Below are 27,408 nucleotides of genomic sequence, written 5' to 3'. Positions count from 1 at the left end.
CAGTGGAATGAACTACATTAAGGGAGACAAATAGGACTCACTCTCCCAGAATTCACTCTGGCTGGTTGAGAGAGGGGGAGACACTAGAGAGATGAGGAGTAAAATGGGGGAAAGGCGAGCAGCAAGTGGACTTAAAATGTATTCCGCCTCTCCTACTCTACTGTACAAAGGTTGTCTTGTCGTCTTTTTTTTTTTCTTCAGAATTTCTTGGGTCCCCAAGCGGACGTTTGCTTCGGGGCCACGCCGGAGCCGAACGTGGGGAAATCCTCAGCGCTGCTCATATCAGGAGCCTAAAAACAAAAAAACAAACAAACACACCCAAAGTGTTATCTGTACAGGTTTATATACCAGGGATAGACAGGCTGGAGGAATCATCGGTTTATAGAGAGAGATTATTTCTGTCTGCTCCTCTACGTTGAGCTCTCTGCCTGCTCTTTGTCTGAGACGCTCTCTGTCATTTTCCCCGTTTTGTTTTCGGGATGGATATGGTGACAGTTTTTTTTTTTTTTTAGATGCAGACATCCATACAGTGATTGAAGACTAAATTTGACTTTTGAAAATCCAATACCAAAAGCGGCCAGAAGATGGCAAAAGTACATCTATATCTACCACTTGCATGCACCAAATTTCTTTTGAGATCCAGTTTTGCTGCTAAGCGTTCCTTGAGCACAGCATGCTTCGAAAAGATTGGTTTCACATCTAAGTATTTGACGAGCTTCCAAAATTAGGAAAATCAAGGCCAATCGATCGGCTGCCCGATAAATCAGTGCACCCCAATCCGATTCTTCAAATCCCTGTAAAAACGAGAGGGATCTGGGTGCTCTATCAGCAGCTGCAGAGCTGCGCTGCTGTCGGGACCCAGAGCTGCGCTGGCTGCAGAGATTCACTGTGTGGCCTCTGGTGCTATTAGAACCAGAGGTTTATATGAAGACTTTCAAAGTAAAAGCGAAAATTATTGGAAGGTTTCTCAAAGTAAAATCTAGTGTCGATAAACTCCCCGTGAAGCTAGCTTCCTTTCACAAACAAGAGTTGTAATGCTCGAAACGTTGGTACATGAACAATTTTACTCCCCACCAAACTTCTAACTGGAATAACAGATATCTGCTACATATAAATAAGTCTCTGTATTTGGATCGCTGGATGGAAAGGGCATTTGGTCTAAAAGACGTCTTCTAAATGACAATGGAGGTTGGCTGTCCTATGAGGATTTTTACTGCATAATAATTTCAAGTGCTATTGCTGAGGGCTTCAAATACAAATACAACTTCTGGAATAAACTTCTGGTCTCGACAGTGCAGGAGACCCAATTCTGCAGGTCTGCAGCCAGAATCTCTTGGTAAAAACTTTTACATAAAATGTGGAAGAGTTTTAAGCAGTGTTCAGAGAATCAAAACAAACCATATACATCCGAAAACCCTCCATCATCCAAGCACATTCACGCAGGTGTTCAGAAGCATTCTCCACGACCACCCACCTTGTTCCCTGCTGCGTTCCAGGGGGCGTCCCGCACCACAAAGCCCTTAGCCGGACCCCCGCTGCCGTCATCCAGTCCTCCTGCTCCACCTCCTCCTCCATAGCGAGACGGAGGCTTCATGTACGCCGCCAAGGTCTCTGTCTCTGTCACACTGAGTAGCTGGGAGAATCCAGAGGTGGAGTGGGTAAAGAAGGCACAGTTTGTTAACAGGCAGTAGCAGAAGTATCTGACAGTCGGTTAACTCTACAGCTACAGTTACTTAGTTAATAATACATTTGTCTGATCTTAACCTCTAGAGTCCATCCTTCCCAACTTGAAAACTCACATATTCCTCCTCCAGATTGAGGAGGTGATCTATGGCTGCGTCCACAGAGTCAGGAAGGCCTGTAACCGTCACCTTGTCGGGCTCATCAGAGCCTGGCTGAGGGAACCGGATATCCACCTGGAAAAGAACAGGGTGGTTTGATCATAGAGGTCGGAGTAGGTTTTTGCTCACCCGTCCTGGCTCTCCATCGTCACTCACCTTAAACTCCTCCATCAGCTTGCGGATGGCTTTTCCGCGGGCGCCAATGATGCGGGCGTGAGTCCTCGGATCCAGGTGCACGTCCTGGCTCACCATCTCCTGCAGCTCTGACACCAGCTGCTGAATGGCCTGGCGGGCCTCCTCCACGTTCCGCTCGTACCCGGAGATCACGATCAGATCCTGGAGAGACGAGGATGATAGAGGAGGAGCTGGAGCCAAGGTGGGGGGTGGGGGGGTCAACATAAAAGCCACACAGACCTGCTGCTCGTCTCCTTTGTCTGGGAACTGGATGCTGACGTCATGGTCCTTCCTGATCTGAGAGATGACCGCCCCTTTTCGCCCGATGATCTTGGGATGAAACTTAGGATCTACAGACATGGTGACCTTAAAACTGCGCAGGGCCTGAGAGGAGACGGAGATTTCATCCTTACTTCACAGAAAAGAGCAACCAAGGTATACATCAACTAGTCTACAAAGAACAGAAAAACATCAAAGATGCTCTTTAAACCTGCGGTTGCAGGCTAACAACGACCTCAACCCCATTCCTAAGGGGCGGACCTGTTCTTCTGGTTCAATTTGTATGTTTTTTAAGCCAAAATAAGGCTTTGTTTTGGCTATTCTATAAAGCTTGTTGCTCAATGCTAATTCTGACATTTAGAAATAAAAAAAAAAAGCTTCCTGGATGGGAAGCAAAATGTCTTCAAACTTGGAAAACAAAATCCAGTGGATTGTTTTTAACTTTTTTTGGAATCAACTAGTCTAGGCAATGATTATCCCGACTGCTATAAAAAAAAAAAAACCTCTTCCGATGACAGACCCAACATGTGCTTTTAAGACTAAATGCCCATCTCATTGGGATCGATGTTAGATTAATCTGGGACCAATTAGAGGTGAATTGTGTGTAAAACTATCCCTACAGTCTCAGCTGAAGCTTTAATTTGTGTTGCAGAAGATAGTAAAACCTCCTAACCTGATGAGGCCAGAGCCTTTTAACTCCTCAATGGCTGACATGATCGACTGATGATGGACGTTCTACTTTAACATTAAAATGATTTGACTGACTAAAAATACTAATGAAAGGAGATTCCAGGGAACTTAGAGAGGATAGCAGTTCAGCATGCACTGAGAGAGACTTCTGGAGGCAAAGGTCTGGACCGACTTTTACAATTTAAAAGGAAATCTAAATAAATCGGCATTTAAGCGCAATAAAGGACCAGTTAAACATAACTGACCTACGGAAACTGAGACGCATCCTTGTACCTAATATTCTGGCCAACTGTGGTGACAGCAAACCACAGCCGTGTTTTCCACTGCGCCCATATCTCACAGTGAGATATGGACGACATACCAAGATTTCTCCAGATGTTTATATTTATTAACCCTCGCTGGAAGGAAAGGTCGCTCGTCCAAGTTTTTTTCCCCACACAGAGCTGGCTTTGAGGTTAAATATTTTCCAAGGTACGCAGTTTTGTCTGTCCTAGTGGAAGCTAAAATGACGTTGTTTAGTTGTGCTGACCTCGTGGACATGCCATGCATAAATTAAGCTGGGTCCCCCCTTATAGAAGCCAATAAACAGTTTATAAATATGTTATAAACCGTTTATAACTCATTTATAACTGTTTATTATGGATTTTACGAATTATGCAGCAAAAAAAATGTATTTTGAAAATGCGTGCTGTACTAATGATGTAGTATCTTAGTCTGAAATGTTGAACTTAAAAAAATAACAGATTAGGCTCAGTATTAGACTAGAAACTGCTCAGTTTTCCCTCCTGTACACCCATAATATGTGCATAATAACTACTTGTGTTTACATTTATTAATAACATATCTGTAAACTATTTACTAGCCATCTATAATACGAGCCTTATTGACTGTTACTGTAGTAAAGAAAACCAGAATCCTGGAGAAAATATGGATTCCTTAGAAGAAAAAGTTTTGTTTTATTATTATTAGCTAAAGATTTATTTGGCAATAATTGCCTTTGTTTGTTAATTAGCTGACAGGATTGGGGGGTCATACTATAAAGGAGTAATTATTAGGGCTGGGCGATAATTCAATAACGATATATATCGATCGATAGACATGTGGCGCAATAGAAAAAAAGAGGGTCAATAAAAGTTCGATAAAAAAGAAACGCAGTTTTCCTTCCTTTTCATTGTAGCCTAGCATGTAGGTTTATGCTAGTCACTGCTTCCTCCCAACCAATCACAATCGCTGACCCTGGCACACCGTCACAAAGCGCCGCCCTCTCAAACCACAACACAGAGCACATGAAGATGTGCAGCAAGGAGAGTCGGAGGAAATTGTTTCAAAGAAGGGTTTTTGTAGTTCGCCAGTTTGGAAGTATTTCGGTCATGGCAAGTCGGACAAAAAACAAACCACAGTCATCTGTAAAATGTGTAGGGAACCAGTGAAAACGAAGTCTGATAACATAACCAACTTTTTTTTTTTTTTCATCTCAGCCGCTCACACCCGCAGGAGTACGAGCTGTGTAATCCCCGGCGCGGCTCTCCTCTGAGGAATCTTCGGGAATTTCGGGAAAATATATATATTTTCAGTTCTGGGCAGTTTCCCACGTAGTTCTAACAATTGAGAGAAAAATGCTGAGGGGCCAGAAACTTCAAAGTAATAACTCAGGTTAAAGCAGGAAACGGGGGCGGCGGTGGGGGGGCATTTATGTATTTGTTATATTTATTTTGGTCACTTTTCTGGTCACTTTAGTTTATTCTTTGTCAGTATTTAATAACATAACCCAGGTCTCTTAAGTTATTTTTCTTTAAAACAATTCTGTTATAAAAGTTGGTTAAATAAAGATTTAATTCGAAGTCTGTGTTTGTGTTTTTTATTAAAATTAACTCATTTAGCAATATTATAAAAAGTCCAGGCAGAGCTGCACATAAAATATGGTTTAATATCTTTTCAATAATTATCGATATCGATCAATATGCATTTTTTTTAATCGATAAGCTTCTTTTCTATATCGCCCAGCCTTAGTAATTATAAATTTTTTTATAAAGCTGCAGATTCTGCAATTGGATAACATTAAATTACTAAGGAAGAGAATTACAACTGATGACTTTGATAAGCGTCTTTGATAAATTTAAAGACGCCTGTTTCATTAAAACATTGTAATCCGTTGCATTTATGCAGCCCTAGCTAGTTTTAGATAATAAAGAAAGAAAAAAACATAGCATGGAAAAAGCAACATGTTCCACACTTAAAATTTTTTTCCAGAACATCAAAACATTAAAAGCAGCCAGTTTAACATTGACGTTTTCAGCATCTATCCTTAAGGAACTGCTGATTGCCTCCCAGTAAACAGAGTCTTTACAAATGTTGAGCTTTTAGACCAGACCTAATAACTGTAATAAGTCAAAGGCATGGAGGTGGCAGCATTATGGTGGAATTAAAGAGGAAAATGATTAAAGCTTCAGTCTGACCTGAAATCAATAGGTAGATTGGTGAAACCTTGTTTCCAGAGAGCCTGTTCCTAGCCTCATTTCTACCAGACAGTTGTTGTCAGACACAGAAAAGCTGATAAAAGTGATTACCCTGTCCTCCTGCTCAGCCTGAAGCTCTTTGACCCTCTCCAGGAGGCCCAGTTTGGCACGCTCCACGTTGGCAGCCAGGCCCGTCACCTTGATCACGTCCAGCTGTTTTTCAGGCTGCGGCACCCAAATGTTAACCTGTATGTAAAGAAGCTCATGACGCTCCCCCTTTCAGCCTAATCTGTGATCCAGAACCTGCCTGTGCTTTGTGTTTCTGCTAACCTCATATTCCTCCATCAGCTTCCTGATTCCACTGCCTTTCTGGCCGATGATGTAGCGGTGCAAGTCGTAAGACACTTCCACATCCTCCGTTATGGGCACCAACGCCTGCAAAATTTAGAAACAGAATTAGCGTGGTCAGGCAGCGCTTCACTTGTTTACCAAACTGTACTCACCAGCAGCGCCGCTTTGGCCAGCTCACACCTCTCTGCCCGTCCAGAGATCGTGATGATGTCACACTTGCGAGGGACAAACTCCGCCTCTGGGCTGACGTCACCGTTCTCCTGCGGCAAGTTGTCCTGACCTGATTTTAGCACAGAGAGCCGATCAGAACAGCATTTATTCTTTTTAAAAAAACATAAAAAAAAACATAAAAAAAAACATTTATTCTCTGGTTCGGATGAACCTGATTTAACAAACAACACTAGAGAATCCAGTTGTGGACTTCTGTAAAATGTCCATTGGAGGACATAGGGCAGCAGTTTTATACAAACTGATTAATAACTTAAGAAAAGGCACAAATGAAAACCTAAGAATTATTTGGTAAAATGGTTTGGGGTGTTACAGAAATAAGGTGGAATGGGATAGAATATTATTAGATTCTTATAAATTTGTAAAGGAGGCAAAAGGGGATATGTTATTAATAAATGTAAACACAGTATTCAGTATTAATACATACACAGGTGGTATCTAACCCCCTCTAAAGTTCAAAGAAGGAGAATTATGAAAAATGGTAACTGCCTGAAATGTCAATCAACCACGGAAACATTTATACACGCTGTCTGGGAATGCAATAAGATCTACCCTTTCTGGGTGCAAGTAATAGATCACCTTGCTACATGGATTGGCAAAGTAACAAGGTTATTTTTGTTGGGATATAAATCTGTGATTCAGGGAGTAAAAAAAATCAGAGTATGTGGATGTTAAAGTGGGTAATTACACCAGCAAGGCTAATTCTGAGAGTCTCCTCCTGAGCTTAAAGGTGGAAACAGAATACATTTAAAATAGTTTCATATGAAAAAATGTTTCCTGGAATAAATGATGACTATAATACTGCTAATGAATCCTGGGTTCAGATTGTTGACTAATTATAAATACGACTGGGATAAAATGTTAATGTTTTTATTTCTTCCTTTTTTGAATTTTGTATTATTGTTTTGTACAGGCTTTTGTTTTGGTTTTTAAATATGTTACGGGCCCATAAAATATGTTAGGTTGCAAGTTAAATGACTACTGCAGTTATAGTATTCATGTTAAAAGTTGTAAAATAAAATAAAAACTTGAATAAAAAAACAAAACAACAACACTAGAGAACACCAGCAGCTAGAGAGACTGTTTCTCTAACCTGCAGCGCTGTCGTCTCTCTCGGGGAACTTGATTTGGACTTCATGCTCCCTGGTGATGTGCTGGATGCGGCTGCCTTTGGGCCCCATGATGGCGCGGTGGTGTCGCTGGGGGACGGCCACCTCCACGCTCACCTGCGACTCCTGCCGCACAACAAGAGAGAGAAAAACAAGCTAATTATAGAAGCTATTCCTTTTAATAGTCCAACTCCAAGACACAGATCAGTTTAAAATCATGTCACTCTTCCAAAGTTTAACTAGGCCGTTCTAGCACATGAATTATGCTTCAATCTGATTTGAAGGTGAATCTCCGCCAAAGGACTTTTTCAGCCTTTCAGGAGTGTCTTGTATTCATCTCTGTCCATCTTTCCATAAACCCCCAGCATGATGTAGCCATCACCGTGTTTTAATGTTGGAATTAAAAGCTCAACGCTAAAAACACAGGTCTGCGGTGTCGCCTACATTATAATGGAATATTGCAACAACTTCTGTTACCTTTTAGCATGAATTCTTACTGTAAAAACATTTCTGCAAAATTGTCCAATAAAAACGGTTTGAATCTTTCCAGTGACCTACCAGGTCCTCGATGATCTCCTGTATTCGCTTCTTTGCCGCCTCCACACAGTCCTTCGCTCCCTTTAGAGTGACCTTCTGGCTGTTCGATCCAGTGCGCGGGAAGCTGACAGCTACGCCACCATACTCCTCCGCCAGCTCCCTCAGGACCTGACCGCGGCGACAAACAAAGTGGCGATGGTGCCGAACGTCCACCTCCATGCTGTCCTCCACCACGTCATCCTGGAAGTTTGCAAAAGGAGAGGGCAGTGAGAGGAGGGGGCGAGGAAAAGAAAGGAGGCTCCGAACGGGTTGAAGCTTTGGAAACGTAGTCAAATTTGTCAAAGAGGGGAAAATGTTTATGCTGAAGTTGTACCATGAATGAAGTTGAGCAGAGGGATTAGGGAAACGGTTACCAGGTTTTTGACCAGGATTTCCAGCTCTCTCTGGGCCTGGCGTACAGCCTCCTCCTTCCCAACGATGGTGATCAGCTCCTGCTCAGAGTCGTCAGGCGACGGGAAGATGATCCTGGCCCCTGTCTTGTCCCGGACACGGCGGATGTTGGCTCCGCCTCTTCCAATCAGGAACTTGTGGTACTCTGGCTTGGCTTGAAGATCGACGGTGAAGTTGTTCACTTGCTGGATGGGAAGCGAGAAAACAACAGAGTGATTAATTCAGTTCTTCTGTCTGAAACCAGCCAGCATTTTTTACATTATATTATATGCCTTATGTCTGCACAGACCTTCTCCTCCGCCAGCTGCAGCAGCTGTTTCTTGGCCTTCTCCACTTCGCCAGCTGGCCCCCTGATGGTGACCTTGTCTGAGCCGGAGCCCTCAGAGGGGAAGTGGATGTGGACGCCACCGCAGTCCTCCATGATGGAGCGCACCAGGCAGCCTTTGGAACCAATCAGAGAGTTGTGCAGCTTGGCTGGGATGGTGACCTCTGTCTCCTTAATGTTGGCCTAAAATAACAGATTTAAAATGATAAACTGTTAGAACTAAAGGATGAGAACATAGATTAAAACCCTTCTGTTCCTACTGCTTCCACAATATTAAACACAAATACTGCAGAACATAGGATCTATGAGGCTTCTGGAGCTCGAAGCCTCTGAACAGCTGCTTCATAAATCATGATTCGCTTTAAGTTCATCTATTCATTTATAATTATTTGGAAGGATTTTGTGTAATTCTAAGAAACTTGGAAAGGAAAACAAAAACTTCCTATGTACGTTTCATTTAATATAATTCCAAAACATCACATTTAACTTCACAGCTTGCAGTGAAGTTAAATTTAAGTTAAATTAACTTAGAGCTAGGAATTTAAAACCCTATCATGATATTTTGTGGGTACTATCATGATAACAATAAAATTGCAGATAAAAAGCCCTTTTCATTCATTCTTACAAGTCGTTCTTAGGGATGTGTATGTCTGTCACAATCACTAGTCTTAAAATAATATACACATTAAAATAGGCCTCTTTAGGACACAATTTAAATAAATTATATTAATAATTAATCTTTATTGATGAGAATTTTACCTCATTTTACCTGCATTTAACCCATTCCCTTTGGGAGCAGTGGGCTGCCATTGTGTGGCTCACGAGAAGCAGTGTGGGGTTAAGGGTCTTGCTCAGGGAGCCAGAGTGGCAGTCTGTGGGAGCGGGCTTGAACTCAAAACCTCTGGATTTCAAGCACGATGCCCTAACCACTAGGTCCCTCTCCCCCTCATTATTATTTATTTTATTTTTATTTTTTTTTTATAATAACTGACCTAGGTGTAATTTGTATCACTAAATATCCCATAATTACTGGATTTAATCGTATTCTTTGAATTTGTTAACTAAAAGGAGAAAAATACTATAAGTAAAATTAACGATTAATAATTTTTTTTAAATCATCACTAATTTGTTGTTCAGGCAATTAAATCAAATTATTATCATGACGAGAAATTTATCAGGATGATGATCGCTATAAATCAAAGCCCACACCTGTAATAATAATGATATAAAAAGTCCAGTTTTGAGAATGAAAGCTTTAAAGCCATTTATCTTTTAAATTGAAAGAATAATCTAAGATGCTTTGATTAGAAAAACAGCAACAATTTTGAGAGTCAGAGGCCACAATCAGAAATTAAATCTTGTATTCTAACTTTCCAACCAAAGGTTATGAGCTGGAGAGCAAGATCTGTTTGATCGCTCCTTTGTTCCTCCAAAGTCCTGCGTCTGATCTGGTTCACCCCACAGCTCTTCCACTGGACGCCGTGGATGGAGGGGGGATTTTGTGTCTGTTGATCCATTTTTGTGTTGATGAGGTCCTCTGTTTTGATGTCTCACCAGAATATGAAAGCTTCCTGAATGCATGTTGTGCTATGGCGCTAACTGACCCACACTGTGACAGGATTCCACCTATCCTTACTAAATTTCTGAATAACACGCATCATTGCCGCTTTTTTCTTTAAAGAGGAACGCCGTTTTTTTACATCTGGCCCTTGATTTTACGTTATTACATCATGTTCTACTCATCCATATGAGTTTTGTGTCATTTAAAGCTGTTCTAAAGATATTCCGTTAGGTTATATCGAAGTAACGTCTTCCTATGGGCAACGACTTGAAGGCACAAACTAAACTGTTCATAATTTATTCTTTATGGTACGCCAGCATTCATGACATGTAGGCGAATCACTGTTCCCCAGACATCCGCGGTTATATTTTTTATATTTATATGATTTAAAAACAAAGCGGCGAGTGTATGACGTCATCCGCGCGGCAGACTGGAGTTGTGACAGGCAGCCCGGGCCACGGGCGGGCTCTACTCCTTCTATTCATTCGGCTAGCTAATCTGAATCATTAAATTCCATTTGGAGAGCGAGATCATCTGTGGTAGTAGCACTAGACATCTTACAGGCATGTGAGTAAAACTAGCAGCAGTTCAGCGGACAGGATGAATGAATGGGCAAATAAAGACGATTAAAAATATGTCTCTCAGGCTTTCAGGTAAAGTAGCTATATTTTTTTATTTTCCAGTAGAAAACAATGGAAGTTCTCTAATTGAACTTTTGGCATAATCTCATCTCAACCACCATCCTCTGCTGTTTGTGATGGAGATAATCCAGCCCTGTTAAGGCCTTTGCTTTAAATTGACACATTTTGCCTACTTTAAGATGTTCTCTTGTCTTTCACACTTTGAAGCCAGACTAAGGCAAATATTATGTTTAGTTCATTGTTAAAATAACTGCTGCTTGAGGCTGTGTTTATGGTCTCACCAGGTCTCTCTGGATGGCCAGGACTCGATCTCTGGCAGCCTCACAGTTACTCTTCTTCCCCGTGATGATGATCATCTCAGAGTTGCTGTTCTCCGTCGGCAGGTCGATCTTAGTGTTGGTTTCCTCGCGGATCTTACGGAATAAACACACACCCCGGTTTGTTTACGCCGTATGTGAGACATTTATTCATCATACCTGATCTGCTTCGTTTTCACCTTTTTGATGTTGGCGCCGCCCTTTCCAATGATGTTCTTGTGAAACTGCTTGAAGATGGGGACGGAAAGCGAGAAGCTGTTCTCAATCTGAAAGTTAAGAGAGTTAGTGAGGCTGCGGCATTGGCAGGAGGAGGGTTCAGAAAGGCGGGGGGGGGGGGGTTCGTACCAGGTCTGCAATGATTTTCTGAAGGAATTTAGCACATTTCTCCACCTCGTTCTTCGGCCCTCTCAGTTGGACAATGTCGCTTTTCTGCGATGGGTCAGGAAACGTTATAATGACCTAAGATTGAAATCAAGTGGGAGCAAAGTTAAAGAGGTGAACATGAAAGTGAGACGATCTGCCAGTTAAGAGGGGAATCTCACCTCAGGAAACTTATCCCGAACCTCCTTGATCTTCTCCCCTTTCTGTCCAATGATTGTCCGATGAAATCTCTGCTCCACTATCATGTCTTTGGTGCGCTCATTTTCCTGGAAACATGAAGCTCTCTCTTTAGTTTCTGTTCAAACCAATGGAAACCAACCTACGCCTTTGAGCCGCTCTCACCATCCTCTGGACCATCTCGATGAGCTCCCTGCGCGCCATCTGCACTCCTTTGGGGTCTCCTTCGATGCGAACCAGGTTGCTCCTCTCAGAGTCCTGTGGGATTCTCACCGAAACTTTGTACTGCTCCTTGATCCGATTGACTGCAGGGAGAATAAAAGATAAAAGCCATGAAAAAATATAAAGAAATGAATCTGATCTCTTCTCTAGCCTGGAAGTCGGATCAAGGAGAGGAAACATAACTAAATATATATGCGACAATAAAACTCAGATCATTTATGACATCACATTTGCAACAGATGAATCAGTATCGCTGCTGCTTATTGTTTGATCCTGCCTGCTACTGTGACCTACATTATTAACACTGCTATACAGGTAGCCCTTAAAGTTTAACTTTGGTGTTTCAGTAATAAATGTAAAACTTGTCACACAGGTATTCATTGCACACAGTGGGATAGATCCCAGTCTGTTATTTATGTAACCATTGATTGCAGGTAATGAAAACCCCAAGTGAAGCTACAAAAAAAAAAAAAACATTAAATAAATTTCAAGTAGAAAGGTTGTTTTAAAGACGGTAAGCCAGAAAACAGCTCATTGCTGAACAAACTGGTTGTTTCTTTGAGGGCTTTATCAAAACACAATAGTGGAAAAAGGACTACTGTTGTTTCCATATTGGTAGGATCTTGATGACACTTTATTTTTTTTAATCGGGCCTTCATTGAGTCAGTTTTAACCCTTTCACTCGTGTCATAGTTTGTAAATCTGACCCTGAAAGAAAGGAACTCACTGAACCAGATCATTTAATGGTTTGGTAGTCTTATTGGGGAGTCAGAGCTGTGTTTACATTCGCTGTACACCAGATAGTGAGTTCCTGCAGCTTTCCTCTGGACAGAGGTTCAGTGTCCTGTGAGTTAGGACCACTCACTACAACAATAGTTTTGCTCCTGCAATTCTTTCTCTATTAAATAAATATTAATGCTCTTCTATTTATTCTAGCACTCATTAACTGTTCCCTATTTTATATATTTCTATCTATAATGTCACTTGTAGCATGCTCTTGTGTCTTGGGGATATTAAATAGGTCATACTTATTAATGTATTTTTCTCTTTTAATCAAGCTCAGAGAGCCGCTGGGAGTTTCTGTTAATGTTTAGGTTTGTACCGTTTTCATTCTGGTATCAATAAAGTTACATGGTAGCTTTATAATCAACCGAGATGACCTCGTTCTGGTTCAGCAGGTAAACCCCTTTGAAAAGTTAAGATTCTACTAAACTTATAGTCAGTGCTTCAACACCCACAACATAAAGAAGGATCCATATCTACTGACTATATCTGTAACGGTCACCTTCATCCACTCCTGAACCAGAAACAACCAGCTAATGAAAGGACTGATCATCTCCTCAGGCTGCCACCAAGTAACTCGAGCAAAAGGAGCCCTAAAACAATACTGGATACATTAGCTCTAAACCACAATCACCTCAGATAACTGAAAATAAAAATACTTGAAACAACAAAGTAATTAATCTGTAGGAATGATTTTAGTTTTGTTTAGCAAAATTATTTAGAAAACAAAAAGAGATCAAGCTCCTCACTGTGGGCTCCGTTCTTCCCAATGAGGTGTCTGTGGAAGCGCTGATCGATGTTGACCTCAGTATAGTCCATCCTCACCAGCTGGAAAGCAAACAGACATGAAGATAACATCGTTTTTTACTCTGTAAATAATTGTATCTTTTTTATCTTTTCAGTAGCATGGCGTTGATTTTCCTAGATTTTCATAAAGAAATACAACTTATTACTAATGGAAATACTGGCGTTTAAAGCCACAATTTTTTAAATATCTTATGAAGTTGATCTTAAATTGCACTTTAAAAATGTTTCATATTTGACAGACAACTGTAGCCTCCATAATATTAATCAGTTCATAGTAGCGATATGAAAAAACCTAAGTTGGGGAACTAAATAATAGACACATAAAACAAGATATCAAATGTTCATCAAATTGTCTTAACTGTTTAAATCAAGGGAAAAAATGCACTTAGTTTATACCCATTTACTTACCGGTACCTTTAGATCAGTTTTTGCAGTGCAGGGGCTAGCAGAAGTCCTAAGGGGTCTCTGGACCCTTTTAGCCCCCATCGAGAACTAATACGAAGGGCTCACTTTTGACCCTTTTAAATGTTAGTTTCTTTTTTGTCTTCAGATTCCTTATTTCAAGTAGGTTTCATAAAAAACTAATAAATAGACAATGATAAAATCTTCTCTCTCTGGATGTGACCACAATAATAAGACAGGTATAACTTTTGAAAAGTATTAACCAACTGAAACAGGATTGCATAAAGTCTGTTTGTTCGATTTGGTGGGATCACTAACCAGGTCCTTGATGATCTCTTGTATCTGAGCCTGAGCCTGCTCCACCTCCTCTGTCGGCCCCTCCAGACTGATTCTCTCCTCGCCGTCTGTGAACTCGATGTGAACCTGTGAGCAGAGGTGACCCAGTGTAAGACCTTGCTCTACAGCACCGCCTTGCATTAAACCAGTGGATCTGCTTCAGTACGTTATAGAAAAGTTTTGTGATTTTTAAGACATTTATTTTACTGAACTTTCTTTGTTAAACTGTTGGAAAAAGATCAATTGAGAAGGTGGGGTTGAAAAACATTCTTTTAAATTAAAAGGAGGCCCACCAAGAAAAGTTTCTGAACCACTGCATAAAATGTTAAACCGGTCAGAGAATGGGGGCTCCTTACCCGCGGTAGCTGCTGCGTGATGCGTCCGATGTTCTGCCCTTTCTTTCCGATGATGAAGCGATGGAGCCAAGCTGGAGCGCTGACCTCCACCACCATCACACTCTTAGCCTGTAGGTACGGCACCAGATTAAACAAGGTCCTAACAACCAACAGAACCACTACTGTTTAACTGGGTTTTTAACGGCTTTGAAAAATTATTTTAACACTTTAAAAAGTCTATAATCTATCTTATCCCAGTTAGCTTTGCTAGCAGTATTATTATTTAGTTGAAAACTGGCTAGTTGAAAACTAGCCAAAGAAATTTGTGTTACTGCTCTGACCTTGGCGTAGACCTGTGTAAGGGCCGGTCCCAGTTTGTCGGGCTCCCCTCTGAGGATGATGGTCTCTGAAGCAGAGTCCAGAGGAGGCATCTCCACCGACACCCCGGTGGTCTCCAGGATCTCCTGCAGAGTGTTGCCCTTTGGACCGATGATGTACTTGTGCTGGGACTTCTTCACCTCCACAGAGATGGTTGTGGTCTTCCTCTTCTGTGGATCAGAAAAAGAAAAAAAAAAAACAAGTAAACATCGGGAAGCATAAGGAACTGTTTTTCTCTTCACTTCCCCTCTGCCCCATCCATCATCTACAATATCTTCCTCTCCATAATGGATGACTGATCACCTCACCACAGAGGTACAGTTGAGCAAAGTTTGGCCGCTCACCTTGTCTTCATAGATGGCTCGGATGCGGTTGACAGCCAGAGCGACGGCCTCCTTCTCTCCGGTGATGACGATCTCGTCCTTAGGCAGGCTCGGTGGTGGGATGCTGATGCGGGCGCCTGTCTCCTGGCTCAGCTCCTGCACCAGCCTGTTGTGGGCGCCGGCGATGAAGGGGTGGAAAGCTTTCTCTAGAGAAAGGCGTTCCACGGCGCGCTTGTCCTAGAGGTCCAGTGAGAAACAAAGATCAAAAGTCTGGAACTTCAACAAAATACTTCGATAAAATTCCAGACGTTTCCAGTCTCCATAGAAATCCTGTTAAAATAGCCTCTCATAGGAAGAAATGGACTCATCTGACCAGCTGCAACCATTGAGATCTAGAACCGCTTTTATGAATCCAACTTTCCCTCCCACTGACCTGCTCTGCTGAGATCAGCAGGATCTCATGGCGAGCCTTCTCGATGCCCTCCTTGGTGCCGGTGATGCGGATGTTGGCGCTGGGGTCGTCGGGTCGTGGAATAGCGATCTTGGTGGCGGTCTTCAGCTCCAGCTCCTGCAGCTTTTCACCATTCTTACCGATTACAAAACGGTGGTGCTCCTTGGGAATGGCGACCGTAGCTGACGCCTGCAGAAACAACAGGAAAAGGGAGCTAAATAAATGCCGTTTTACAACAAAATAAAGGAGATTAAAATGAAAACTTTTATGGTGGATTAGCATTAAATAAAACTCAACAACTGATCAGTGAACAGAGTGAGCAAAGAGGACAAAATGTTTCCTTGCATCTTGGTCTCAGTAACCACAGCTCAGCTAAACGGCTGAACTTTAATGCAACAGCAGAAATAGAAAGCAGCATATTTGCTGCAGGAGCCTTGAAAGGGCCGCCATCCCCAGGACCTGACGGTCAGTGTTTTTAGCTCCACCTTTAATCCGTAGACAACCGACCTGCAGAGATGGGGGATGTCTTTTTTTATTGTTGTTTTTGTTTCTCTCATTTGCTAATACTTAGTGTCTGAATGAGAGACTGTCAAGGTTTAAGGGCTTAGAAAATCCATCAGTGTTTTTGATGTGGCCGGATTGCATGTCAGAAACAGACACAGGACTTCAGGACAACCTGAATCTAAAAGTATAAAAAGCAGGAATGGTACATTTTAACAGCTAAGAGTGGAGAGAGGGGGAGGACATCATTGCCATGTTTTCAAGTGAATTTCAAAATCCTGATCCATTTTAAAAGAACAATGAAAACAAAAGAAATCCAGGAGGATTCATGTTCAAGACACACAAAAACAAACAAAAAAAAAAAAGTTAAAATTTCTTAAAATAATTGTATTTCTTCTAAATTTGAGCAGGTAAATAAGATTATCTGCTAGGGGAATTTGTATTTTTTTTACCCTTAAAATAAGATAAAATGCATATTATCTACTTGAAATAAGAGACTGCAGTTTGTTTTATTCTATTTGCAAAGAGTCTCATTCACCTTAATTCAAGAAAAAATTGTATTGCTATAAGGCAATAAAATCCAGTCTCATTTGTTTATATTTATTTCATTAAAATAAAAGCTTAAAAATCTGTCAGGTGGGTCAGTTCTGTTTCACCTCTCCCTTTATAAATAATAACTTGCCATCTGGCCAACTAGGACACTGCTGCTGCTCCAAGTAAAAAAAAAACAGACAATCTAGAAAAAAGGTTTGCCAGGATGAATTGATTTCATTCAGGAAAATAAAACAACCCCCAGTTGAAAACACACAAGCTGCACCATCTCCTCTATTGAATGATCACCTCTTTCCCTTCTAGAGCCACAGCCTTCAACCATAGCAACGCAGTACATTGAATAATGAAACTAGAAGGAGTGCAGAGTTATAGAACTTGCTGTTGCAATGGTTGTGTCATACAAACTTGCCAAATATTTTTTTTTTTCCTTACTTGTAATTCTTATTCACATTTATGGTTCTCTTCTGCATTGGGCTGCCAGCGATCTGGAGCCATTCGAAACCAAACTGAAAACAGGGGAGCATAGATCTTTGAAAAGCCTGACCTGCCGGGACTGATTTTGTTTCATAACTCACACCAATATATGGTTTGATTTAAAAAACATTGTAAAAATAACTGTGAGACAATACAAACTTACTTTGACTTTACCTGAGGTAACACACTCAGATATAAATAAAAGCTCAGAGCTTCAACATGGCTGATTTTCAGAACTTGGGAGAGGCAGAAAAGATCGACTTGTAATACAAGTCTTGGCTGATCGCCTGAAATCAAGGAAATCACAGCCAGCTGATTGATCAGTGCACCACTATTGATAATCCTTGTTTTGAACATCTTCACATGATCACTGGAGAAGAGGATGCAATTTTCCTAATAAAACAGCTGTGAGACATCTCTTCTCTGCTTTGCAACCCCCCTCTCAGCCAACTTCCTCCACAGGACACCCCCCATGGAGCTGAGAACAGTATAAACCACAGCATACAAGATTTCTCTCTCTTTCCGTGAAGCTGCACGGGGGTTCACTTTGGAAGAGGAAACCACCATGGAGACCCAGTCCCAGGGTCAAGATCTCCAGAATGACCAAGGCTAAGTCATGATGGCTGACATTTCATAACCAAACTGCTGCAAAACAGAATATTTGCAACACACTTCTCTGAGTTCCAGAACTTAAAGAGTCAGAGTGGAGGTGAAAGCCACCTAAAGCAGCTTTTCCCTTAGTGTGAGCCATGTGGGACAAAGGAAAACCGCCCTCTGTGCAAAATGGACATTGGCAGAGGTATAAGGTCTGGCAGAGTTATGTAATTTGGATAATTTCATTTGTTTAATGATGAGTAAAGACAAAGCTAACAGGATGGCCTGCATGCTATGCTACAGCAAAATGTTTTGAGCTGTTGTTGAAGCTTGGACAAGCTTTATTTCACTAAGGGTTTAAACACAGACATAACATTAGTGTTCATGTGCTCCTCATTTGCTCATTACATTTCCATGACCAAGTATGACCAGAAGTCATTTAATGGAATCCTTATGTCTATTTTATGCTAGCTATTTCAAAGATGGTAAGGAATCATTTAACTAAAAGTTACTGGTTCCTGATTAAGCAAATCATTTAATAAAACATTATTTGACCAAATAATGTTTTATTCACCTCATGGATTTGCGTTTTGAACTGGTTGAAAACATTCCAAATTCTCTAAATTATTAAAAAGCTAATTTGATCACATCCCAAAGTCTTCAAGATGAATCATTAGTTTTCAAACACAAGGTCCAGCTAAACTGTGATATCACTGCATCAGCTCATTTATTGTGGTTTTCAACCACTGACGCAGAGCTGAATGAGTTTTGTTAATAAATACTTATATTTTGAATGGAAGTTTATGGTGAATTTCTTCCGTATACGTTCAGAATTATCTGTTTGACCATGATTTGAGCTCGATTCACACTTTCATTTGTTATTCTAACACACAGCTAGTAGGGAGTGTGTTTATAATATATATATGATAGTCCAAATAACAAGAAGAAGGTGTTCAGGTTGGGATATATCAAAAGTACACTTATAAAACACAAGAAATGCAGCATCATGCTGTGGGAATGTCCTTCTGTGGAAGGAAGCAGGTCAGAGATGGTGCAAAGGTGGATGAAGTCAAGAGGCAGAGCCAACCAAGAAGAAAAGAAAGAGGAGTGAGGTATTTCTGCAGGACCAGAAACACCACAATATGGTTTAGATCAGGGGTCTGTAACCTGATGTAAATGGCTCTTAATTGGGGTGAAAATTATATAAAGAACCAGCTAATGTAGCATAATAACAAACAACAGCCTCAGAACCTTAAATAGGGCTTTTAAAACCTAAATGATTGAAACATTGAAACATTGTGTTTTTCCTTAATCTTAAAGCCTAAAATATAGCATGTATTTAACAAAAATCAAAAGCTGTGTTTTATTAAAAGGTTATGTAGTATTTAAGGCTCTATACTATGCCTTAAATACTGAACTCTTCAGATTTTAAAGGTTGCAGACCACTGGTTTAGATAAAAGCACGTTCATGTGTTAGAATGGCCTAGTCAAAGCCCGGACCTAAATCTAATTAAGAAAATGTGGCCTGGACCTGGAGTCTGCGCTGCAGGCATTCGGTGCATGCCTTTAATTTGTGGGTTTACCTGCGTCTGCAGACGGGCCACGATTTCCTTGCGAGCTTTCATAACTGAATCCAGTTTGCCGGTAACCATGATGGATAAGCCCTGGTCCTTAGCCAGGGACAGCTCAATGTGCGCTCCAGTCCTCTGCATGATGTCCAGACACACCTTGGCTTCCTCTCCTTCCCCAAACTGGCTGTTGTCCTTATAACGCCGCTCCTCCAGGGGGACGTGGAACACCTTAGCGGAGGCAGATTCATGTTTCATTAGACTAGTGCTAACAGCAGGGGTTCATCAGAATCTCTGTGTGCTTCACGCTGAAATCCTCACCTGGGTGATAACAGAGGCCTTGATGGGGCGGATCTTGCTCCCCCATGCCGATGCTGGCTCCCCGGTTTTTTCCCCCGGAGTCCCTTTCTCCGGCAGCGGAGGGAAGGCCTCCAGATAGGTGGGAATGTAGGCCTCATCCTCCGGGACGCAACCTGGCCCAGTGAGGCCAAAATGAAAACAGTAAGCAAGGAGATGGAGGGGGTAAAAACTAGAATACAAAGCTCTTAGCAGAAGATGAGAGGAGAAATCCTCAAAGGATGCAACAGATTCTTCTATTGTTACCTGTTATCTCCTGGTCTTTGAGACCACTGCGATGCTCGGCAAAGCTCTCCGGGGTCAACACAGCCACTGAGCTCATGGTTTAAGACTTATTCCACTTTTCCACTAAAAACAAACACAACGTTATGGTACAACAGGTATGAATGAGAGCAAAAGGTTTATTTCGAAGAACGACTCGCCTCCTCCCCCTCCCGTCCCTGATGGGTGCTCACCCTGAGGACTGCTTTACCCAAAACCCCAGAACATCCCCCCTCCCCCCCTTCCCCTCTGTGACAGCTTCTCCACCTGAGATCCTCCAATTAGCACTTCTACACGCCTCAGATAAATACCCTACCCTCTCTCTGCCTCAGGGACGGAGGGGTAATCACAAGGCGACAAGGTGCATCTGCGGCTAAAAACAAGGGCTGCCGACATTCTTGTGATGCGCGGTCACTACCTGCACTCCTGTTCTCCTTAAGGAGGTTCAAGGCTGCACGTGAAAAAACTGTTTCCGTGTGCACATGCGGCCTGCTGATCTAGAGACAGTGATTCACAATTATTGGCTATAGACTTCATGCAGGAAAAACAAAATGCAGTAAAACATATAGTGCAAATCATTCATTTTTAAAGGTGCAGTCAACATAAGCACAAAAAAACTTCCTTCAATGATCATGTAAATGTGCCATAATTGACAGATTTAAAGTTAAACAGAACAAAGCACTGCATTGAATTCATTTTATCTATCTTTTGAATCCAACTTTAAAAGCTGAACTTGAGCATATTCTTTTCTCCACTAAAATCTTCCAACAAATTGTGCAGCATGCATTCTTCTTTTGAAAACATGCAAATCCTTCAACATGCCGCCGCAGCAAAGCTCCACAATCGCTTTCTTTCCCATTTCGACCCAGCATCTGACACATGTACTTATCCTCAGCTTTTATTAGAAATAAAAACTGGCATATTTAGAAAAATACATTAAAGGACGTAAAACTGAAAATGCAACAACATTTTAACAAAAAACAAGCATGCAGAGATGAAGCGATGAAGTAGCCAGTGAGTTAAAGCTGTGTCAGTTCTAGTATAAACCACCGAGCCGACGCAGGCTTACCTGCAAAAGGTCAATTGCCAGAGAGTCCGTCCAGTTAGCGGCTACCGAAGGCGCTTCAGTGTGAGTGTGTGTTTTAGCTCCTGCGTGCACAGGGGGGGAGGAAAAACAAAGAGGCTGAAAGTGAACACCGTATATCAGGTGGAGCTTCAGCATGAGCTGAACGGCCACACTGCACTGCACCTCACACTGGCTGGAGATGATATTCGCTCTCCTCCTTCCTTCATCATTTGCTTCAGCCCTCCTCTGTGATTTCAACAAACACAAACCCCGGAAATGTTCGGGGGGGTGGGGGGCGATGCTGCAAAATACTGCACTGCAACAACTCTTAACTTTTTTCTTGTCTGATCCCCCCCCAATCTCCACATATACACAGCCTTGCATAAAGGTTCATCCTCATTTAACCTTTGCACTTTTCCTTCACACTGGAATCACAAACCTCAATTTGTTGGATTTTATGTGAAAGATTGACTAATTAGGGATGCATAAAAGTTATCCTTATTCTCCAATTTTACCTTTAAAAATAAACATCATCGCTTCATTAAATATAACATACCAATGTCCGACTTTTTTAACGTTTCAAAGACAGACAGCCGGATTTCTAATTACAAAGACTCTACTGGACACAAGGAGAAAATTAATTTCTGTTAATACATTTAACAAATAAAATATAGGTATTAAAACAATTAATCGGACTAATTGTTTATTGAAATAATCGTCAACTAATTTTGTAACTGATTAGTCGTTAACTGGAGTATAGAGACTCTAAAACATGTCTTTAGCTGACAGAGCAACCCACTTAGAGCAATATTTATACAAAAATTGTAAATAAAATATGCAAACATTTTGCAATTAAGATAAATAACTTTTTTGTCTGTCAACACGCACTTTCCAGAACCCCTCAAGTCGAAAAGTTTTTGTTTCACCTAGTTTTATTCCTTAAAAAATCTTCTTTGAGGAACCTTTTGCTATCTGATTATTAATCAATGAATCGAACAACATAATCTACAGATTCATTGATTTGCAAAATAATCGTTAGTTGCAGCCCTAATCTCCACTATCGGAGAGGTAAGTTGGAAAATAATGGATATCAGACAACATTCTAATATCATGGAAAACAAACTATGCATGTTTATTACACAATATTTGATCAATAAAGACCTAGAAAACATGGCATACATTTGGATACTTGCTACCTGCTGTTTTTGTTTGTATTTTAAATTTAAAAAAACACATAGGAAGCTCCTCAAAGCTCCTTATTTCTTCATAAATAAACTTAAGAAATGTAGAAAACAGTTCTAATATTATGCATTTTATAAGGCAAAAATATACAATATATGAACATATACATATAATGATATGTATAAAAAAAATGCATTCTAAAACGGAAAATCTTCCCGTTTTAAAAGTCTGTGTACCATTACTCTAGCTAATGATTCAATTATGAAATATATTGATGATTAACTTAATAAATCAATGAATTAATCAGATGAATTGTTTCATCCCTAATGCGGTTCAACCTTGACTCCTCACTCTGGAGGAGCTACAGACGCCCACAGATCAGGTTGGGGAATTTTTTTTGACACCCTGAATATTAGTTCTGGACTCCACGCATCTGGGCTTTATTATATAACGTAAATAAAAACAAAACATGGACGTCCTGGTTCATGCGTTTACAGAAGTAATGCAGGACAGAAAGCAACCCGGAAGATTGCTTTTCGGCTTATATGCAGAATTATAAAGAAAAAATCCTAAATGCAGCAATTCCTGATGAAACATGGTGGTGGCAACATCTTGAGGTGGCGATTTTTTATTTTTTTACAGAAACTAGTAAGCTGATCAAAAATGGTTGGAAGATGTATGGGACTAATCAACACAGGGCAATACTGAAGAAAACCTGCAAGGAACTGCAATTAACTGAGGACCGGGGTTGAGCTAAAGCATGTTAGTGTATGTTAGCGTAGCACAAAATCAAGATCTAAATCCAAGTGAAAATCTGCAACATCACTTTAAAAAAATGAGGATTAAAATCGGATTTATATCCAATCTTACTGAACCTGAACTATAAAGCAAAAAAAAAAAGAAAAAGAAAATAAACAAATCTCAGTCTCTGTATGACAATCATGTTTTTTTTTTTGTATTTACAATGGAAAGGTTGATTGAAAAGGAATATACTTGCAGTTTTTGCCCAGTTATTACCCAGTTTTTACAGTGTGGTTGCACATAGTTTAAATTAACAGTTTAACACGAAAACACTAAATGCATTTGGCTGGTCAATTTTTGAAATATAGATTTTATACTTTCCACTGAAGCATAGCCATTTCAAAAATGGCAGAAACAGTACCTGCCGTCACTGCATTTCCTGAACAGTTATTATGAATCAATAACATATTGACTCTTATGCTAAATTTTTCTCCAGAGGAATCTGTGGATGCCGATGCACATGAAAAGGCACCAACCCTGCTTCAGTCAAGCCTGGGTAATTTCCTCCGCAAGGATAAAGTTTCTCCATGCGTCTACTCGGCATGATAGATGCTGAGCTGCGTCTCATCTGACAGCCTCCCTAAATGACACAGAGGACCGGGAAGCAGTTTCTAGACAGAAAACCTGTCGCAAAAAGCAAACACATTTGACCCGAGTGGTTCAAAGAGGATTAAATAGGAGGCCTGGAAACGCTCATCTTCAACCTCACAGAACCTCAAACAGCAGCAGTTTCTCTCAGGCTTAAACTAAAATATTAATATCTGCAATCTGAGCAGAGAAAATTACATCAGCTGCTTCAAAACGTTTGCAGTCTCTAATTAAAGCCGATGGTAATTATTTTAGGAAAATATCAACAACTATTTGCATTACTTCTTGCAGAACCTGAAACTGTGCTGTAAAAAAAGAGGAACCTTTATCCAATAAAACACCTGCAAACACAGACTGGACAAACAAACAAAACTAAAAAAAACAGTGTTATGCTTTAGATTAGGACATCTGCCTTTAAAACTCTCCATGAGGAACCTCTCATGTTTCTACTTGTGATGTTTTCCACAGTCATAATATTATTTTGGTGCCTTTTCATGCTCATATTCTCAAACAGATGGATTTCTTCACATCTGGAGTTTTGAGATTGTGGACGAGAGGTGGTTTATGCAGCAATTATTTCCCAACATTGCAAATGAAACAAGATGCATCCAACTAAGATAATCCTAAAAGAAATATTTAACTTTGGACTTCATTTGATACATGTGTGTAATAATATTTGAAAGCTATTGGAGCTTTGACAGTAAGAATCAGACTCACAAAATGGTTAATTATTGAATATGTGACTTCTTTCCAGATTTAAATAATCTCTTAGAGGTTGATAAAAAAGGTAAGGAAAAGGTAAACACATGAAGTTGACATCATCCACTTGATTGCATGCAAATACCAGGAATGGCACACACACGCAAAACAACTCCTAAAAAAAATCGACCAGCAGATGTCTCAGTCCATGACACGGCCCTCACAGGTTCAAGTGGCGGCCCATTGACCCTAAAGCATTTCTTCTCAACTCTCCATCAACCCCATTTCCTGTCAGTTCAATTATGCAAAAATAAATAAAAATGATGAAAACTTTTAGGAAAAAAAGCCTCTAAAAGCCTCTAAAATCCAGAGCAACTTGCCTGAAGAAGTTACCTGATCAGCAACCCAGTTAATCAGGGTGTAATTCAGTATCAGCTGTTCTCTGAAAGCCTTGGATGTTTGATGATTAAGCATTAGATGTCTAAGGAGTAGGGGTGCACCGATAGATCAGCCTCGGTTTCCTTAGGTTTGGGCGATCGGTGATTGGCCAATACTTAAATGTCTATCTGTTCTTTTCCACAGATCTTATTTACATTTGCAAAGGTCCGAAAATCAAAGCTCTAAACTTTAATTTATATTTGAGAGCGGTAATTTCTGACGCTTTTATCATCTCTCAGGCAGTTATTGATGCCTTTCAGTAAGATACGATTGAAATATTGAAGGTGTCTTGAGATGTTATAACAACTGACAGTGTCGGTAACAAAAAAAAAAAATCTGATTTGATCACAATCGAATTCTACATGTCAGGCTTTCAAAAGAATGGGAATCGCCGATCGACAAAGGTGTCAAGTAACGAAGTATAAATACTTTGTTACATTACTTAAGTACACCTATTGTGTATCTATACTTTACTCCATTACCTATTTTTCTTCCTACTTCTGACTTCTACTCATTACATTTTCACACAAGTATCTGTACTTTCTATTCCTTACATTTTTAAAACTAAAGCTACTCGTTACTCTCTTCTTCGGTTTAATGTTTATAAATATTTATTTCACGTCATGTGCGCCATCCAATGCAGATCATTGGCTCCATCCACATTTAGTGAAAACTAGTGTAACTGGATGAGTCATATAACGTAAACACTCATTGGTTAGCTAAAGAAACCATCAGAAGCAAGCAGGGGTTCTTCAAACTGCAAATGTGAATTGTCTATGCCATGCTACAATATTGGATTAACAAAAAGATGTCGAAATGTCTGAAAGGTTGGACACATGCGAGACCAACAAGACCTCCCTCATCCTTGGTCCTATCTCAAAGAAATTTTCAAAATAGTCGAAAAATTTAGCTTTCAATTAATCTAGTATCATCTGGCTGTTTTTTTTTATAAACGTTACTTTATACTTTAGGTAGTTTTTGGAGCACATACTTTTTCGCTTTTAATTGAGTAAAGAGGTCAAGTTGATACTTCAACTTTTACCAGTGTTTTTAAACTGCAGTATCTATACTTCTAGTAACAAATGTGTGCACTTTTGACACCACTGCAGATTGGTCAGAAACCTGCAATCACTCGGTGCAGCCTAAAAAGCACAGAGGAAATGTACAGAATCTTAAATTGTGGAGAACCCCGATTCCCTGAAGCAGGAATTAGGTTATAAACACAAGATCAAGCAACAGTCTAAAGCAGGCATTCCCAAAGTCGGGCCGCAGTCCTGCAGGTTTTAGAGGTTTCTCTGCTTCAGCACAGCTGATTCTGATGATTGCAGTTCAGCAAAAACCTGTTAATCAGCTATCAATGTAAATCAGCTGTGTTGGAGCAGAGAAACCTCTAAAACCTGCAGGACTGTGGCCCTGGAGCACCGACTTTGAGGATGCCTGGTCTAAAGGCTTTTGTAATAGATCTTCCAAAGAGGGGAACAACTGCAACGCATGAAAACTTGGCGATCCAACAGGCAGGGTCAAAATGAGCATCATACCCTTAGGAAGTCTAGTCAGCCATTAAACACAATCAAACTGCAGTCCTTCAATAGGGGGGAAGAAGTTGATAAAATAAGAGGATAATTGAGCTTTCAAAAGGTGAATATTCCCCAGATTCAATAAAGAATATGCTGCGAGGCTTGAAAACAATCAAAGGGGTATAGAAACTTTTACCCTTTACAGGGTACTGAATATTGGTGTGTGAAAACCTTTCAAAAATGTAATAATTTAATAAGGACATTTTAATAATATATATTTGTCTGTACTTTACAGAAAACATTTTTTCAAAGCATAAAAAATATTGGACAGCTGGGCTTCAAAGTGCAGCTTCTAATTGCTAAAACAAAAAGCTTGCTATGAATAAAAGCTATATTACACTGTAATGCCCATTGCTATTGGTATGTAAAAGATGCAGGTCAAAGGCAAACACATTTATAGGTTTTATTAATCAGTCCGGGGCTCTATGGATTTCTAGATAAGTACTGCACTTTAAAAATAACTCGATTTTTATTTGCAATTGCATAAAAATAACGAAGATATTGATTGTAGGTAATGATTTACTGGATGCGTTACAAAACGAAAAACAAAGTATAAGGAAAGCGAAAGGGACAAATATTTTGGTGATTTGGTAGCATTAGTAGCATGGTGCTATCAGTTCCCTCCGGATGAAGAAGAACCGTTAATCCTGACTGAGCAGCTCAGCGCACCTGAAGTCTGCATCTGCTTGATTGGACCGTTAGCCACTCGGCTAACCTCGCTAACATGGTGAAACCCTGGCTAATGATTTCAATCCGCTATGCGGATATGCACGGCACTGAACCGGCCTCAGCGATAGAACAAATGCTCATAAGGATTTTAGACAGTCAGAAAAAAACACAATAAACATAAAACAACAAGCCTCGCGAGGACAGATAACCAGCTTCAGCTCCGGCTAGCTAGCTCCGGACCTCGCTATCCCCTCATCCTCATCCAAAACAAACGAGCCGGTTTATTTGCCAGCCATAACTACATCCAGGCTTGGTGCATTTTGCTCAAATTTGTGTGAAATACACGACTGAAAATAAATAGAGAAGCCCTACCTTTCAGAGAGAAATATAGCAGAAAGTGTTTGACAGGTGTCGGTGTAAACACAAACGTGATTGGTCTACGAGCACTTCCTCTGCCCGCGGAGGGATACGACAAGCGGGCTCTGCGACCGCCGCGTAGAGAGCGAATGCCGCAGTATCTCTGCGCA

At 40.6% G+C, this 27,408-nt stretch overlaps 1 protein-coding gene across 1 annotated transcript; it reads right to left on the bottom strand.

The window, feature by feature from the left end:
- On the bottom strand, positions 1-27,408 carry hdlbpb (high density lipoprotein binding protein b). The gene is made up of 28 exons (XM_038284929.1): positions 27,254-27,408; positions 20,931-21,010; positions 19,847-19,948; positions 19,565-19,716; positions 19,259-19,474; positions 15,537-15,743; positions 15,125-15,340; positions 14,744-14,950; positions 14,424-14,531; positions 14,050-14,154; positions 13,272-13,350; positions 11,683-11,822; positions 11,502-11,606; positions 11,305-11,418; positions 11,139-11,225; positions 10,924-11,055; positions 8,405-8,623; positions 8,079-8,300; positions 7,687-7,905; positions 7,113-7,254; positions 5,944-6,071; positions 5,771-5,875; positions 5,552-5,686; positions 2,256-2,399; positions 1,998-2,177; positions 1,800-1,916; positions 1,475-1,633; positions 1-290 (listed from the first exon to the last, which is right to left on the bottom strand). The coding sequence occupies exons 3-28, from the start codon at positions 19,920-19,922 to the stop codon at positions 198-200; spliced, it is 3,807 nt and encodes a 1,268-aa protein (XP_038140857.1). The 5' UTR covers positions 19,923-19,948; positions 20,931-21,010; positions 27,254-27,408; the 3' UTR covers positions 1-197.

Source organism: Cyprinodon tularosa, unplaced genomic scaffold (genome assembly GCF_016077235.1).
Source record: "Cyprinodon tularosa strain WSP-4 unplaced genomic scaffold, ASM1607723v1 ctg204, whole genome shotgun sequence".
NCBI classification, from domain to species: Eukaryota; Metazoa; Chordata; class Actinopteri; order Cyprinodontiformes; family Cyprinodontidae; genus Cyprinodon; species Cyprinodon tularosa.
This window is presented reverse-complemented; position numbering and strand designations above follow the sequence as displayed.